The sequence below is a fragment of the Sciurus vulgaris genome (genome assembly GCF_902686455.1).
Source record: "Sciurus vulgaris genome assembly, chromosome: 3".
Classification (NCBI taxonomy): Eukaryota; Metazoa; Chordata; class Mammalia; order Rodentia; family Sciuridae; genus Sciurus; species Sciurus vulgaris.
Genome location: NC_136463.1, coordinates 50,270,214 through 50,288,211, shown reverse-complemented (window position 1 = coordinate 50,288,211; position 17,998 = coordinate 50,270,214). Strand labels below are relative to the sequence as shown.

Genomic DNA, 17,998 nt, shown 5'->3' with positions numbered 1-17,998 from the left:
CTAGACAGTTCTTCTCACACACTCTAAATTTCTGGAGTGTAAATTGGAACCACATCCACTGTGTCACTCAGCTGCAGGAGAAACATATTACTAAGCTCACTAAGTCGTCTTCTTAAACCACTCTTTCTAGATACTACGTAGAAGGGCTAACTGACCCCACATTCTCCCTTAAACACACAGTGGGTGAGACTCACCCACAAATCTCTCTAAAAATTCCCTCATAATCTCCAAATTCCTGGCTCTTTTCTTATCCTGGTCAAGGATAAAAGGAATTATATGTCAACACACTAGTCATCTGAAATCTGCTTTAGTTCTTCCACCTCACACCTCATTTGGAACATAGCATCTGTTGGTTTAGGACCTCAGCAAATCAGACTAAACTAACTATATTACAAAATACAGTTCTATACAGTTATACAAAATTTTTATTTGCTGTGAAACGTGATTCTACTCTAGCTTTTGTTTTTATTATGGGGGATGGAGGAACCCGCATCAGTAAAGGAATCTAGGGCCAATAAAACCTTTCAGTGGGCTTTGGCCTCAATTGAAAACATGCAATTTCTCCATTGGGAAATTGTTACCAAGGGAATGGGCCAGGTGGTCCTATCATGCCACTATTTGGCAGTCTACAGCTTTCAGTACAGCCACGCCAGGCTTTTCTCTGATCCTCCAGAGCAGTATCTATGTTGATCTGCAGACCTTCACTTAGACTGTATCTATGTAGGATTATTTCTCCTTTCTTTTCATCCCATCTAAATTCTACTTATATTTCAAAACCAAGCTTACATTCTAGAACACTCTCTTCTCTTCCTGGTTTCTAGAACACAACAGACAGAATCATTTTATTTATACATTCCCCACCATATTCACTGATTGTTTCTTGCCAAGAAGACTAATGTCTTTCCAAAGATCCTTCAACACAAGGATAACACTTCCTAGGATTATTTGAGTGCAAACACTGGCTGTGCAGTGGGCTTCAGCAATGACTTCATCTTCTCTGAGTCCATCTCCTCATCTGGAAAGTGGAGATCATGGTAGTACAGTCCCCACTAGGTTGTTTAAGGATTAAGTGAAATAATGTATGAAAAGCAGAAAACAACTGGTAGCCACCCAGTAAATGTTCATTGTTGATGATGTGATTAGAACCAGCACTGTAACTCCTGTTCCCACAAAACTGAAACAAAGTGAACACCCATAAATAATTTGTTGCATGTTTCATTGATTGATTGATTGACTGATAGAAATAAACATATGCTATAGCCAAAAAACTCATAAAGTGATAGGATAGGACACTTAAACTAGAGCTGCACTTGCAAGTCCACATACTTCTGCCACAAAAGGGCTGAAATGGAAATATGACGGGTGCTTTCCTCTGACTTGCTGTGTGGCCTGACAGAGGTCACTGAAGTTTTTTTTTTTTTTTTTTTTTTTTTTCTTTTTTTTGGTAGCAGGGATTGAACAGGGGCACTTAACCACTGAGCCACATCCCCAGCCCTTTTTTGGTGGTGTTGTTCTCATTAGTTACACATGACAGTAGAATGCATTTTGACACATCATACATAAATAGAGTATAACTTCTCATTCTGGTTGTACATGATGTAAAGTTACACGGGTCATGTAGTCATACACATACATAGAGTAATAATGTCCAATTCATTCTACTCTCCTTCCTCCCCCCAGAACTCCCTTCCCTTCACTCCCCTCTGTCTAATCCCAGGTAACTCTATTCTTCCCTAACTACCCCTTATTGTGAATTAGCATCCCCATATCTGAGAAAACATTCGGCCTTTGGTTTGGGGGGATTGGCTTATTTTGCTTAGCGTGATATTCTCCAGTTCCATCCATTTACCTGCAAATGCCATAATTTCATTCGTTTTAAAGCTGAGTGATATTCCATTGTGTATATGTAGCACATTTTCTTTATCCATTCATCTGTTAAAGGGCACCTAGGTTGGTTCCATAGCTTAGCTATTGTGAATTGAGCTGCTATAAACATTGATGTGGCCACATCACTGTAGTATGCTAATTTTAAGTCCTTTGGGTATAAACTGGGGAGTGGGATAGCTGGGTCAAATGATGGTTCCATTCCAAGTTTTCTAAGGAATCTCCATACTACTTTTCAGAGTGGTTACACCAATTTGCAGTCCCACCAGCAATGTATTAGTGTACCCTTTTCCCCCACATCCTCTCCAGCCCTTTTTACTTTGTATTTTGAGACAGGATCTCACTAAGTTGCTTAGGGCCTTGCTAATTTGCTGAGGCTGGTCTCAAACTTGCAATCCTGCCTCAGCCTCCCACATTGTTGGGATTAAGGCATACACCATCATACCCAGCAAGTCACTGAAGTTCTTGATCCCTATGACAAAGAAAGGAAATAGGAATTAATGTGCTCTTTATAAAATTAATGTGCTCTTTATACTCCTGTACAATCTATTAACAAATTTTATCAATTTCAAAATATATCCAGAATTTTAATGCTTTATATCATCTCCACCACTGCCACTTGGTCCAAGCCACCATCATCTCTTTCTAGGGCTATTGACAATTTCTCTACAAATCTCTGTCCACCCTTGCTCCAGTGCTCTCTTTGCCCATTAGAGCAGTCTGAGTAATCTTTTTAATTATTATTTGTCCTCATTATATATTGACAAATTATAATTGCACATATTTATGGGGTATGAAATGATGTTATGATTTTTTAATTCAATGTGGGATGATCGAATCAAGCTAGTTAGCATATCCATCACCTCGAATACTTAATACTTTTTATAATGAGAGGATTTGAAATATGTTCCCTAAGTGATATCAAAATGCACAGGATTTAATTATCACACTGGTGAAATAGACCTCAAAAAACTTAGATGTATTCCCCCTGTCTGAGAGTTTGACACATCACATTTTCTTTACGCACCCATCCAGTGATAGACCCTTGGGTCCTTAACTTGATTTTGCATCTTAGTTAGTGTGATAAGTGCTGTCACAAAACCAGGAGTGCAGCCATCTCTTTGCAGACCAGTTTGAAGTCTCGGAGTAAATACCAAGAAGTGGCATTACTGGATCATCTGGCAGTTCTCCTTTCCATGATGTCTGTTCTGGTTTACATTCCCACCAACAGTGTGCAAGGACTCCCTGTTCTCCATGTCCTCACCAGCACTTATTTTTCATCTTTTCTAGAATAGCCATTCTAACAGGTATGGACGATACCTCAGTGTGGGTTTAGTCTGAATCTCCCTGATATTTAGTGACATTGAGCTCCTTCTTTTCCCCCCTTGTATTTCTTAGCCACTCATGTGGGTCCTTTTGAGAAATGTCTGTTCAGGTCCTTTGCCCTTTTCTTTTTCCTTCTGTCTTTTGTTTTAGTTTGGTTTGGGGGTTCTGGGAATGAAACCCAGGGCCTTGTGTATGCTAGAAAAGTGCTCTACCACACCTTTAGGCCCCTGTCCATTTCTTAATTGGACTATTTTCTTTCTCTTGAGTCAAGTTCCTTACATGTTTTAGATTTAATATTCCTCAATTGGATTGAAAATATCTTCTTTCAATCATTGGCTCTCTCCTTATTTTGTTGCTTCCTTTGTTATCCAGAAGTTTTTTTTTTGTTGTTTTTTTTTGTTTTTTTTTTCAATGTAATCCAATTTGCCTTCTTGTGTTTTTTTCTGGAGTCCAATCTGAAAAATCATTGCCCAGAACAGTATAGTATACATTTCTCCCCTATGTTTTCTTCTAGTAACTTTACAGTTTCTGGTCTTATTTTAAAGATTTTAATTCATTTCGAGTTGACTTTTTAAATATGGTATGATGTAGGGGTCTAATTTCATTCTTCTGCCTAGAGAGATCCAGTTTTTTTCTGTGCCATTTGTTAAAAAGACTATATTTTCCCATTGTATTTTCTTGATACCTTTGTTTAAATTTAATTGACTATACATGTGTACATTCATTTCCAGGCTCTATTCTGTTCCATTCATCTGTAGATCTATTTTTAAGCCAGATCTATTCTGTCTTAATTATTATAACTTTGTAGTATTGTTTAAAATCAGATATTGTGTCCTGGGTGCAGAGATACACAACTGTTATCCCAGATACTGGGGAGGCTGAAGCAGGAGGATTGCAAGTTCCAGGCAAGCCTGGGCAATTTAGTGATACCCTGTCTCAAAACAAAATAAAAAGGCCTGGGGATATAGTTCAGTGGCAGAGTGCTTTCCTAGCATGCACAAGGCCCTAAATTCAATCCCTAGCACTGGGGGGGGGGGAATCATGTATTGTGATATGTTCAGATTTGTTCTTTTTGCTTATATTTGTCTTTGCTATTTGGGTTTTTGTGTGTGTGTGTGTGTGTGTGTGTGTGTGTGTGTGTGTGTGTGTGTGTGATTCCATAGGAATTTAGGGTTCCTTTTCTTACATCTAGGAAAATTACATTGGAATGTCAGAAAGGATTGCACTGAATCTATAGATCACATTTGGTATAATTTTAATAATATTAATTCTTCCAGTTCATAAGCAAGGAATACCTTGTATTTGTGGTTTTGATTTCTTTCATTTATGTGTCATTGTTTGGGGTATACAATTTTTTTTTGCCTTCGTTAAATTTATTCCTAAGGTTTAGTTTTGTTGTAGTCATTGTAAATGGGATTATTTCCTTGATTTTCCCTTCAGAAAACTCAGTTTTGGTGTGGAGAGATGCTACTGATTTCTGCCTGTGGATTTTGTAATCCTATAAATTTACTAAAATTGTTCTAACAGGTTCTTTTTTGGTGGAAACTTTAGGGTTTCTATATATAAGTTCATGCTAGGAGCAAACAGCAATACTTTCACTTCTTCTGTTTCTATTTGCATTCCTTTTATTTCTCTTTCTTGTCTCATTGCTCTAGCAATGACTTCCAATACTATGTTGAGTAAAAGTGGTAAGAGTGAGTATTTTTGTCTTCTTCTGAATCATAGAGGAAAGGAGTCCATATTTTCCTCCATTAAGTATATTAAGTCTTGACTTATTGTATATGGCCTTTATTGTATTGAAATCCATTCATTCCACACCTAATTTGCTAAGTGTCTTAATCATAAAAGAATGTTGACTTTGGCAAATACTTTGTCTGCATCTGATGAAATGCTCATATAATCATGCTTCATTCTGTTAGTGCAGTATATCACATTTATATTAATCTGCAAATGCTGAACCATTCTTTCATCCCAGGAATAAATTCCACTTGATCATGTTTAGTGATCTTTTTGATAAAATTGGATTACTAGTATTTTATTGAGGATTTTTGCATCTACATTTATTAAGGATATTGGCCTGGCTTAGGTATCAAGGTACTGGTAGCCTCACGTAATACTTAAAATCATATTAAATGCTAATCTAAAACTACACGTTATGTCACTATGGTGACATAACTACAAAGGGGGAAGACATTGAGAAAGTAGGTCAAAAAAACAACAAAATGTTCATTTTATAGAGTAGTAAGTCACTTGATAATCTTAAAATGTTTTTAAGATCAGCGTAAACATTTTTTTTTTAATCAGTAATGCACAAAATCTGGAAGTAGTAATGGAATAAATTATGTGGTGATTTCTGAGAGCTGAAGTTGTGGTGGTGTTTTATTCTAAGACTTGCAGCTCTAGTGGAGTCTATAAACTGTGCATTCACTACATAACAGAATTAAAAATTAAAAATTTTCAATGACTTAAGAACAAAGAAGAGGGCAGAGTTAACTACCTGGCCAGGTAGGAAATAAAGAAGACAAAGTTTATTAATCAGGTACTATTGGGATGAATATTCTACTGGATAGAGATAGTAGAAAAGAACACCCCAGAAAGGACCAATCTTTGCACCGTGTCTGAGTTGTGGGTACAGAAATAAAGTCCTATAAGTCAAACACAGTAGTGCGCATCTGTAACCCCAGTTCTTTTCTACTACCTCTATCCAGTAGAATCTCAAGTTTGAGGCCAACTTGAGCAACTTAATGAGATTCTATATCAAAATTTCTTTAAATTAAAAATAAAGTATGGTCCTCAGAAGGTTAGGGTGAGTTTATCATCCTTAATGGTCCCATGAAGTTTAAGTGTAGGCCAATGTTTACAGTGTTCTACAGGTTGCAACCTATTAATGAGTTTGTTTTAGTTAGCTTTTTATTGCTCATAACCAAAATACCCAACAAGAACAACTTAGGGAAGGGAAAAGTTTATTTGGGGCTTTCAGTTTTAGAGGCTTCAGTCCATAGAGAGTCCAGTGAATTGCTCTGCGCCCAAGGTGAGGCAGCAGCACAGTATGGGAAGGACCCAGTGGAGGAAAGCTGCCGGGCTTATTGGTGGGATCTGGAAAAAGAGAAAAGGAAGGGGGTGGATAGAGGAATCCTTCCAGTGACCTACCTTTTCCAGCCATGCCCCACCTGCCTATAGTCGCAACCCAGTCTCTCCATTCAAACTAAGATGAACTGATTAGGTCACAGCCCTCATAATGTGATCATTTGACCTCTGAATAGTTCTGCAATCATAGGAGCTCTTCTGGGACACCTCAGCGCAGACCATAACAGGACCTCTAATAGCACTTCTTTTTTGATGGAGTAGAACAGACCAGAGTATAGGACATGTAATAAGGACATATGGCTTCATGGTCCCAAGGACTCATGGACACAACATATCCTTCTGCACTCACAGGACTTTGGTATTTAAGGACCATTTCCCTGTTTGCTCATTATTTTCCAAGTTAACTATAAATCTTCAGTTAATACATAAAGAACACCTGTAAATCAGAGGCGAGTATTAAGACTCTGCACATTTTATCTCCATTTGGGCAGTTTTATTTTGCTTTTATAGCTAAACTGAAATAAATCCTATAGGTTTTTCTTGCCTTAGTTTAGGAATGGTTTATTTTGCAATGTCATGGCCTTTTTTCCCCTCCACAAAGATACTTGTAATTGTCTATTCCCCATGCATTTTTATAGCAAATTTATTTTTTATTACCCACATAATATGTAATGGCATTTTTATTGTTAAAAATAATTCAAATAGTATAGGATATATAGGGTCAAATATAAAGTCACTCTCATTTTCTACTCCAGCTCCAGTGCTTTCCCAGAAGATAAATCCTATATTAATTTGGGTGTATTTAGTTCAACAATTTTTCTATGCATTTACATTTGAATAAATGCACATATACCATATATACATTATAAAATATACCATATTTTAAATGCAAATGGATACTACTAACTTAATTTCTCTTGTTTCTTTTTTGTATATACTTAAGATATAAACATGATTCTTTGGTATACATACTGAATAATTACTATAGTCAAGAAAATTAACAAATCTATCAGTTCAGCACCTCTCATATTTAACTTTTGTGGTGTGGCATTTGTTTGTGCATGTGTGCAAGAAAGAAAGATATGGATGGATTGAAAATGTAACGCATATAATAGAATTATTTGGCCTTTAAAAAGAAAGAGATCCTGCCATATTTGTGACAAAATGGATAAACATGAAGAATATTACGCCAACTGAAATAAGTTAGTCAAAAAGAAAAATGCTGCATAAACTAGCATGTGGAATCTTATTTTCTCCCTTGAAACAAGGTTATTTCTTGGCAGTACATACATTAAAAACTTGTTTATTTAATGCAAGTTGTATTCCATGTTACAATTGTGCTGTATTTTATTTATTCATTTTGTTGAGCATTTAGGACTTCCTCCCAATACAAATATCTTTTTTGTATACCTTTTTTTTCTTTTTTTTTAATTGTAAACAAATGGGGTACAACTTGTTTCTCTGTACATGAAGTAGAGACATACCATTTGTGTAATCATACATTTACATATGGTAATGGTGTTTGATTCATTCTGTTATTTTTTTCCCTTCCTGCCCACCCCTCTTTTCCCTCTATAGAGTCCCTCCTTCCTCCATTCTTGCCTCCCTTCCACCCCCCATTATGTATCATCATCCGCTTATCAGCAAGATCATTTGTCCTTTGGTTTTTTGAGATTGGTTTATCTCACTTAGCATGATATTCTCCAATTTCATCCATTTGCCTGCAAATGCCTAATTTTATTATTCTTTATGACGGAGTAATATTCATATATATATATATATATATATATATATATATCAGTTTCTTTATCCATCCATCAATTGAGGGGCATCTAGGTTGGTTCCACAATCTGGCTATTGTGAATTGAGCAGTTATGAACATTGATGTGGCTGTATCCCTGTAGTATGCTGATTTTAAGTCCTTTGGGTATAGGCCAAGGAGTGGGATAGCTGGGTCAAATGGTGGGTCCATTCCAAGCTTTCTGAGGAATCTCCATACTGCTTTCCAGAGTGGCTGCACTAATTTGCAGCCCCACCAGCAATGTATGAGTGTACCTTTTTCCCCACATCCTCGCCAACACCTGTTGTTGCTTGTATTCTTCATAATCGCCATTCTAATAGGGGTGAGATGGAATCTTAGGGTACTTTTGATTTGCATTTCTCTTATTACTAGAGATGTTGAGCATTTTTTCATGTATCTGTTTACTGCTTGTAGATCTTCTTCTGTGAAGGGTCTGTTCATTTCCTTAGCCCATTTGTTGATTGGGTTATTTTTATTCTTGGTGTAGAGTTTTTGGGGTTCTTTATATATTCTGGAAATTATTGTTCTGTCTGATGTATGAGTGGCAAAGATTTTCTCCCACTCTGTAGGCTCTCTCTTCACATTGCTGATAGTTTCCTTTGCTGAAAGAAAGCTTTTTAGTTTGAATCTATCCCAGTTATTGATTCTTGCTTTTATTTCTTGTGCTGTGGGAGTCATGTTAAGGAAGTCTGATCCTAAGCCAGCATGTCGAAGTTTTGGACCTACTTTTTCTTCTATAAGATGCAGGGTCTCTGGTCTGATGCTAAGGTCCTTGATCCATTTTGAGTTGAGTTTTGTGCAGGGTGATAGATAGGGGTTTAGTTTCATTCTGTTGCATATGGATTTCCAGTTTTCCCAGCACCATTTGTTGAAGAGGCTATCTTTTCTCCATTGCATGGATCTCCCATGTTCTTGGATAGGCAGAGTTAATATTGTCAAAATGGCCATACTACCAAAAGTGCTATACAGATTCAATGCAATTCCAATTAAAATCCCAATGATGTACCTTACAGAAATAGAGCAAGCACTCATGAAATTCATCTGGAAGAATAAGAAACCCAGAATAGCTAAAGCAATCCTTAGCAGGAAGAGTGAAGCAGGGGGTATCTCAATACCAGAACTTCAACTATACTACAAAGCAATAGTAACAAAAACGGCCTGGTATTGGCACCAAAATAGACAGGTAGATCAATGGTACAGAATAGAGGACACAGACACAAACCCAAATAAATATAGTTTTCTCATACTAGACAAAGATGCCAAAAACATGTATGTATACCTTAATTGCATAAGTGCAAGTATTTCTCTGGGCCAAATAAGTACAACTATTTGGCAGAACAAAGAGTAAATTTATGCCTCTTCCCCAAAGAGATCCACATCCTAATCCACAGAATACAGGAATGTTATTGCATATGGCAGAAATGATTTTGAAGATATAATTAAGTGAAAGGCTTTGAGGGGGGAGATTATCCTGGATTACTGTGTAGGGTTCTAAATGTAAACACGAGGTCTGCAGAAGAGGGAGACAGAAGGTTGAAAGAAGGTGACTGATGATAGAAGTAGTGGTAAAGTTGAAGTGTTATGGGACCATGAGCCAAGGAATGACAATATCTAGTAGCTGGAAAAGAGGTGGGATGGATTCTCCCTTAGAGCTTTCAGAAGGAAGCAGCCCAACCAACACCTTGATTGTAGGACTTCTGACCTCCAGAACTGCACAATAATAAATCCAGGTTGTTTTGAATTACTAACTTTGTGGTAATTTGCTACAGAAGTCATAGGAAACTCTATAACTTTAATTTTAAGTGCTTTCAATCTAAAGAGACCAAATATTTTTGAGTCCAAATATTTAGACCTTCTCTGGTTCATCAGTTGTTCAGATTCTTTACCCATTTCTTTGGGAGATAGTTTCTCTTCTTGCTATTGATTTACAGTTATTCCTTACAAATGTTTCCTATCAATTCCTTGGTATATATGTTGTGATATTTTCTCCTACTGTGTCATTCGTTTTTTAACCTAACAAGTAACATAAAGATAGGTTTTATAATTTACTAATTTGTAGAAGTCTAGGATAACAGTAAGATAAACTTCTTCTCTGTGGACCTTCTCAGGTCCCTCCTAATCTAATAAGCTCAATACTAAAAGTGATAGACATAGCATGAGAAAATAAAAACTCAGGTTAATTTATGAATGATGGTATAAGTTATATACATAAAATACCACTAAGTCAAAGCCAGCAATGTATTCAAACATCAATATGCCAGCAACCAGAAAGGTTTATCCAGTATACAGGCTATGTATAAAACCATACAGCAAGGGAGAAAAGCTCTGTAGTCAGAGAAATATCAAAATGGTATTTAACACGGTTCAATATTCACTGCTTATTAAAGCTCTTAGTAAAGTAGGGATAAAAGGATAATTAGATTTTTTGCTAACAGAAGGCAATCAATCCCAATTCAAGGGCAAAACATCCTATTTAATGGTCGGCCACTGGAGACATTCCCACTGACATAGAAAAGACACAGTAGCTGCCCCCTCCACTACTGTTACTAAAAAAATCTATTTTAGATTCCTAAACAATGCAATAATAAATGAAAAATATTAATCATATGAATCTTATGCAATAGCAGATAAATATATTATTATTCATAAATGTTATAAAATATAGTTAGTAAATGTGAAAGTTTAAGGGCTTATTACAAAATAAATTACAAAATGTAATAGCTTTCCTAATATCCACAATAGCCATTTGGAAAATGTATTTTCAAAGTAACAACCAAAACACAGGGTCCAAATAAGTGTAAGGAAATCTGTTGAAACTGTGAAGAAAACTGCACATCCTTATTAGACATAAAAAAAGATGTGAATAAATATATATGCCAAGTTTGTATACTGAAAGATTCCATTTCATAAGGATGTCACTATTCCCCCAAATTTTTCATAAGTCAAATACAAATCTAAATGAAGTCCAATTTGAATTTTTGATTTTTGTCTCTAATATTATTAAAAGTTCACATAATTTAATCAACTATTAAATATTTAATAATCTGAATGTAAAACAATAGGAAGTTGGCTCAATCAACTTGAGAAAACTGCATTACTTATTTAAAATCATGCTTTAGAGAATAATGGAGAAACTTTGAATTGTGTAGAGGGAAATGGGGCAGGTGTGAGTGGGGAAAGGAAAGATAGTGGACTGAAACAGACATTATTACCCTACGTACATGTATGATTACATGAATGGTATGAATCCACATTGTGCATGACCATAGAAATGAAAAGTTGTACCCCATTTGTGTACAATGAATCAAAATGCAGTCTGTAAAAAATAAAAAATAAAATAAGTAAAATAAAATAAAATCATGCTTTATACAAATAATTTACAACATTAAAAAGTTCAATATATTTTCAGTGAAAAAGCAGGTTAAAATAAAATGATATGTATGTGTATGTGTGTATATATATATGACTATATAGACATATTAATTAAACCAATGTTGTGATATCATTTTCAACTTATCAAATTAAATATAGAAAATAATGGACATATATACAGGCTCTCTCAAACACTGATAATTGTAATTGAAATTTCTGGGAAAAAACTTGATAGTATATACGAGGAATGCTACAAATGTTTCTACCTTGACCCAGCAAATCCACTCTAGGAATATTATTATCCTAAAAAAACTGAATCTAAGATTTTCTTCAAAGATCTATATATAGAACAACATTCAGCAAAACATTATCTGTGAAATTTTTGGAAATGACCTAGGTTTCCAGAGATTAGATTTGTTTTACATAAATTTGGTTCATCCATCTGATAGAATACAGACTTAAAAAATCCTGCTGAATAATAACACCACTTCTTGTTGAACCTATCAGTAAGCTCTAACTATACTATCCCCAAAATGTGTTCCAAATTCAATCATTTTTCACTGTGTGCACTGGGAAAAACCTTGACCAAACCCCTTTCAGTCTCCTTCGTAAACAGCTAACAGCTTCCCTAACTTACTAGCCCAAGTCCACCCCAGTCCTGTCCACACTTCAAGAGACTCTGGTTAAACTGAATTAAGTTTGGCCCAAATATGCCTCTCTATATATTTTAAATTTGGTCTAAAGGTTTCTCCATACATAGTGAACTGTAACCTAACTTGAAAAGTCTTCAACCTACTCTTGTAACAAGTAACCAAGTCTCAACCAATCCCAGCAGCAGAGCTTCAGTCAACCAATGACCAACTGTTCAAACCAGGTTCAAATAAGGCAAATGCAAAGCTGTAACCTGTGGAGCCATCTCTGTACCTCACTTCTGCTTTCTGTAGGTCACTTCCTTTTCTCTGGCTGTAAATATAACCCGTTGGTACAGTCAGGGAGCATTCTGAACTGATTTTGTTCTAATTGCTGCCAGAATCTAGAATCACAAACCAAAGCCAATAAAGATCTGCAAAACTAGGTATATTGTAATTTTTTCTTTTAACCCTCTTAAAACATAAAGTGGATAATTTCATTTCCTGCCTAAGACCTTTCAAGTGACTGCCTGCTGAAATTAGAATAAAATCCTAACTCTTCCCCATGGTGTCTGCGGTTCTCCTGGTCTGGCCCTGACTGCACCTTCAGTTTCTTTCCTCCAATCTCCTGACTCCTCTGCACCCTACATCACAGTGGGGTTCATTCTTGCCTCTGGCCTTTCCATTACTGACTCAGCAGCCTGGAACATTCTTGCAGATCTCCCTAGAACTGCCTTGCTCCTATCATTTAGCTCCCACCTGGAACGTCAGGTTCTCAAAGAGGTCCCCCCAGACCTACCTCCCTCACTAACATATCATCACCCCCCTGCCCAAGAATTCTCTACCCATTAGCCCTGGTTTGTTTTTCTTCTCCCCATCAAAAATATCAAAGATATATCTCCATTTGACCATCTTCCCTACCTGAATAAATGAAAGGACTTTGCTTTTCTTATATACCAAATATCTTTATCCCATAAAATAGTACCTGACACTTATTGTTTTGTCCCATGAATGACTATGGACCTATATTTGTTTATTTATTCACTCAGTAAAGGTTTATTGACTGCCTTTTGTGTGCCAAGAAGAAAGAAAGGAAGATCTCTGTCTATAGGATGCTTAGATTCTAGCACAGGCAAGAGACAAGAAGCATAGGGGAAAGGTAATTTACACAAAGTAGTACAGCATGACAGATGCTGTGAAATAAAAAAGAAAAATGTGAGGCATAGCACAGAGGGGCCCTGAGGCTGGGCAGCTGGTAAGGGCCAGTGGTAGGAGGCAGAAAGTAGCAGTTGGTGAAGAAGGTGATGTAGACCACCCTGAGAAGTTTGAGAAAAACTTGGGGAAGAACAAATTAGTTAGGCAGATACCTAGAGAAAAGTAGTCAAGGCCACAGCTAAAATAATAGCCCTAAGGCAGGAGCGGAGCCAAGTCTACCTGATGTTTGCACACTCAAGGCTGGCCTCTTGAGAAATGTCTCTGCCAAACTTGGGCTTCTATTAGTAGTACCACTGCTGCTGGTATGGTCTCAATTGTCTTGAGAATCCATGTCAGGATCATTACCTAGGGCTTTTTTTTTTTTGGACTGGGGACTGAACCCAGGAGCACTCAAACACTGAGCCACATCCCCAGTCCTTTCTATGTATCTTTCTTTCTTTCTTTCAGTAGGGTCTCGTTAAGTTGCTAAGGCTGGCTTTAAACATGCGATCCTCCTGCCTCAGCCTCCCAAACCACTGGGATTACAGGCATGCACCACCATGCTTGGCATTAACTTACACTATTTTTAAATGGTGCAGTTTCTTGTTTCTGTCTGTTCCTATTTTCTCATTTTGCCCTCTTTCACCTCCACAGAGGCCACCACCACAGGTGTGCTAGCATCACCCTCACATCTATGCCAGCCTTTATTTCTGCCCCCGGCCAGGGTTTCTTAACTGCATGTGCCAACAGTTCATATGTGAATAAATGGAACATCTTCCTCAGCATTTCCATTAGGGGCTAGAAATAATCCCCAACACTTGTGGATTTCCAGGCTTAAGGTGCACCTCAAGCAAATTTGGAAAAGGCTTTAGTCTTTGAAATCAAGATCTTCCCCCATAAGCAAGTGGTTTCATTCCTAGGCTTCCCATTGAGTATGACATAAAGTCTCAAATCATCTTCATGAGCATCTAGAACACAATTTTATATCCAAATTAGTGGGTGCCCCGACCCCAATTTACACATGAGGGCATCAAGACCCAGAAAGTTTAAGTCATTTGCCAAGGTCAGTCCTTTTAGTCACATCTCTCTAGAGCAATTGAGACTAGAAACAAAGTACAAACCTACGACCAGGCAGAGGCAGCTGACTCAGGAGCCATGCCTGGCTTTCTGTCTGAATTATTTCTTGGCAGAAAATGCCACTTTGCTATCAGGACAGTCAAGAGTAGTTAGAACAAGCTCATGGAACAAAGCAGTTTAATTAAAGAAAAAAAATTAGTTGAGTTTCAGTACTATTCTCTTCAATCCAGGATGGAAATTAATTTATAATAACCTTATCTTTTATTCATGTCATGCTGCATATTTCAGAGTATGTTGGCATCCTTATATTTTTCAGCTGAATGTGAAATAATTGTGTGTTTCTAATGGGCTGAGAGTCAGTTAAAGCGTTGAAAGAACATAGCTGAGTCTCGTCTAACCATTCAGGGAAGTCTGAAGTCACTAGGGAGTAGCTTTGGTTTCCTTTTGATGAGTCATGATATTTAAAATTCAGAGGGCTGCTGCAGGCTTCAAAGCAGCCCATTCAGATTGATCACTCCACAGCCTAACTCCATTAGTGGCCGAGGACAAAGAAAATTCATTCGTTTTCCTCTAACGACCTCCTTCTTTCTTCTCAGACCAACCTGACAGAGCTGAAGTCATTTGGTTCCCCACCTCCAGCTGTCAGCAATGTCACTGCTGCAGTGATGGTGCTCATGGCCCCAGGGGGCAAGGTGCCCAAGGACCGGAGCTGGAAGGCCGCTAAAGTCACCATGGCCAAAGTGGATAGCTTCCTGGATTCCCTGATCCACTTTGACAAGGAGAACATTCACGAGAACTGCCTCAAAGCCATCAGGCCATATCTGCAAGACCCTGAGTTCAATCCTGAGTTTGTGGCCTCTAAGTCCTACGCAGCTGCAGGCCTCTGCTCTTGGGTCATAAACATCGTGAGGTTCCACGAGGTGTTCTGTGATGTGGAACCCAAGCGCCAAGCTTTAAGTAAAGCCACCTCGGAGCTCACTGCTGCTCAGGAGAAGCTGGCAGTCATCAAAGCCAAGATTGCTGTGAGTGGACCCCAGACCCTCCCTTACCCCAATCCTCTCATACACCCTCTGACCATAACTCAGTGCCTAACATTAGGATTTTTAAGAGGAACAGAAAAACCGAATTTTTTTTTTTTTTTTTTTTTTTTTTTTTTTTACAAAATTTCATTTGTCAGCAGAGGCAATTCTTTATATTTCTCTCTCCAACATCTTGTAGGCCAGACAAGACAAATCCCCTGGACCATTTGGCTTACAATATGGGTTTGGAAAGTTTTCCTCCTTTTCCTCTGAGGAAAGAAAGAGTAACAGGTAGATATAATAGACACACAGTATTATCATGGAGCGGACTGTTCTTTTATTAGTCACAAGTGAATTTAACATTTTTGCACATTTGATAGTCAAGACAAAAAAGTTAAGACTTCAAGATTCTCCCCCAGCCTCTGTTTGAAATGTAGGTTTCAGCCACTTTGCTTTACCTTTGGTATGTAATATCTTCACTTCTAGCCAACTGTGTCTGTCTCACACTCGGAAGTGTGGATATGTGGACATGTCTTACGCTATCTGCATTGTTTCATGGATGATTTTAAAAGCAAGCAGTATAGCCAGGCATGGTGGCATACACCTGTAATCTCAGTGACTCAGGAGGCTGAGGCAGGAGGATTGTAATTTCAAGACCAGCCTGGGCAACTCAGTGATACCCTGTCTCAAAACAAAATAAATAAAAAGAGGTGAACTTGGAATGTAGCTCAGTGATGGAGCACCCCTGGATTCAATCCCCAGTACAAAAAAAAAAAGAAAAAGAAAAAGGAAGAAAGGAAGAAAAGAAGGAAGGAAGGAAGGAAGGGAGGGAGGGAGGGAGGGAGGGAAGAAAAAGAAAAAAAATACTTTGATTTCAGGGGTGTTCCATTGTCCAAAATTATAAAACTGAGGGTCATTAACTATTATAAACATCATATAGGTAGCACTAGCATATCTGCTTCACCCAGGACTGGGAGAAGGCAATGGGGATCTTGGGTTCACATCTGTTTGAGAAAGGATTACCCTTGAAGGTCACCTTTACCATGAAAATGAAAACTTCAAAAGTGAAAGATAGACATCAGAATCCTGGGGATAACCCAGCAATTAAAAATCTGGTCATCAACAGACCCCAACTCCAATCAGAGCTGTGATATTTACTTATGTCTTTAGAATGCGCAAACTATAGTTTTCTGAAGTAAAATGGACACAACAAACAGTAGAACCGGCTTCATGGCATTGTTGTGAGGATTTAATGGCGCATGTAAAGCGTGAAGCCAGAGCCGCCCGGGATAAAGGGAGCAGCAGGAGCGGCCTCCACTGCTGTGGTCTCGCTGCTGCTCCTCTGCCTCTCCCGCCCTCCTTTGCCTCTCGTGCTATCTATCACATGCACATCCCACCGCGCGCATGAATTCCGTCGCTCCTGTAATCAACTTCAATCCAAACAATTTTCTGGATATTTAATTTCTACACCTGCATTCCAGGCAAATGAGATTCTTTCTGCACATTTGTCATGATGATAAAGCAGGTCTTACAAATTGTCAAAAGCAGGATTGTAGACGTGCAGCATGCCTCTCGCGGCGTGCCTTTATGGATTGCTAGATGAAAACCTGTGACTAATGTCTCTAATTCGAAGCTCCTTGCCACCAATTTCTATTTTTAAAAGATAATTTGGGACTGGGCTGTAGCTCAGTGGTAGAGCATTTGCCTGGCATGTGTGAGACCCTGAGTTTGATCCCCAGCACCACAAATAATAATGATAATAATAATGATGATGATGATGTTTGGGTAAAGTAACTAATCTCTAAAATATTTGCTTTGTAAATGCAGACATTCATGGAACATTTTCTTATAATCGGTAGATGATCTACATAGCAGGTCCTCTTCAAAGAACATCAAGTGCATCCCCATTCCCATGTCTGGGAAGAAAAGACCTCCCAATAATTTTCATATTCTTCAGACTCATAGGGAAATGTAACAAGAGAATTTTTGGAGACACTTTACTCAAGCTATTTTAACTAAAAGAACATTTGGTGCACAGGGGATGTTTCCAAAATGTTTATACCTTTTCAGTAGCCGACATTCACATGATGGGCCCACTCAACCTGTGAAAGCAATAAGAATATATTTAAAATACTTGGCTACCTTAGGGAGGCACTTCTGTTCTGCCAAAATATTTTCTGGCTGAACAAATATATATATTCTTGTTTTTAACCACCTCCTCTCCATCCTTTGCTTATTCACATGCCTATTAACATGAAGAGAATGTGAACTGTCCCTGCTAATACCAGAGGACAAGGGTCAACACCTTTCTCTAACATGCAGGCCTACCCAGGGCAAGAAAATTCCTCCCCATTTGCTGCGGAAGCCCTTCCAGCCTTCTCCAGTCACACCCACACACAAACACACTCACACTCACATACACCCATACACTCTACACACACACACACCTGCTCAAACATACACATACATAAATATCCACCACATACATGCTTTATTGTTAAAATTTAAGAATTATTCCCAGTACAGAATTTTATATTCAGGATGCATAAAGTGGTTTCTTCTTTAACATTTCTATGGGTTAATCCTCAAGAAACTTTCTCAAACAACTT

General features: G+C 37.8%; 1 protein-coding gene across 5 annotated transcripts in view; it reads left to right on the top strand.

Annotated features, from left to right (window-relative positions):
• DNAH9 (dynein axonemal heavy chain 9) overlaps positions 1-17,998 on the top strand; it is a 352,397-nt gene that overhangs the window by 224,466 nt on the left and 109,933 nt on the right. For all 5 annotated transcript variants that reach the window (XM_079135288.1, XM_079135287.1, XM_079135285.1 and 2 more), the window contains one exon: positions 14,967-15,392. In XM_079135288.1, the coding sequence (XP_078991414.1) occupies positions 14,967-15,392 (426 nt within the window). The remainder of the gene's footprint in view (positions 1-14,966; positions 15,393-17,998) is intronic.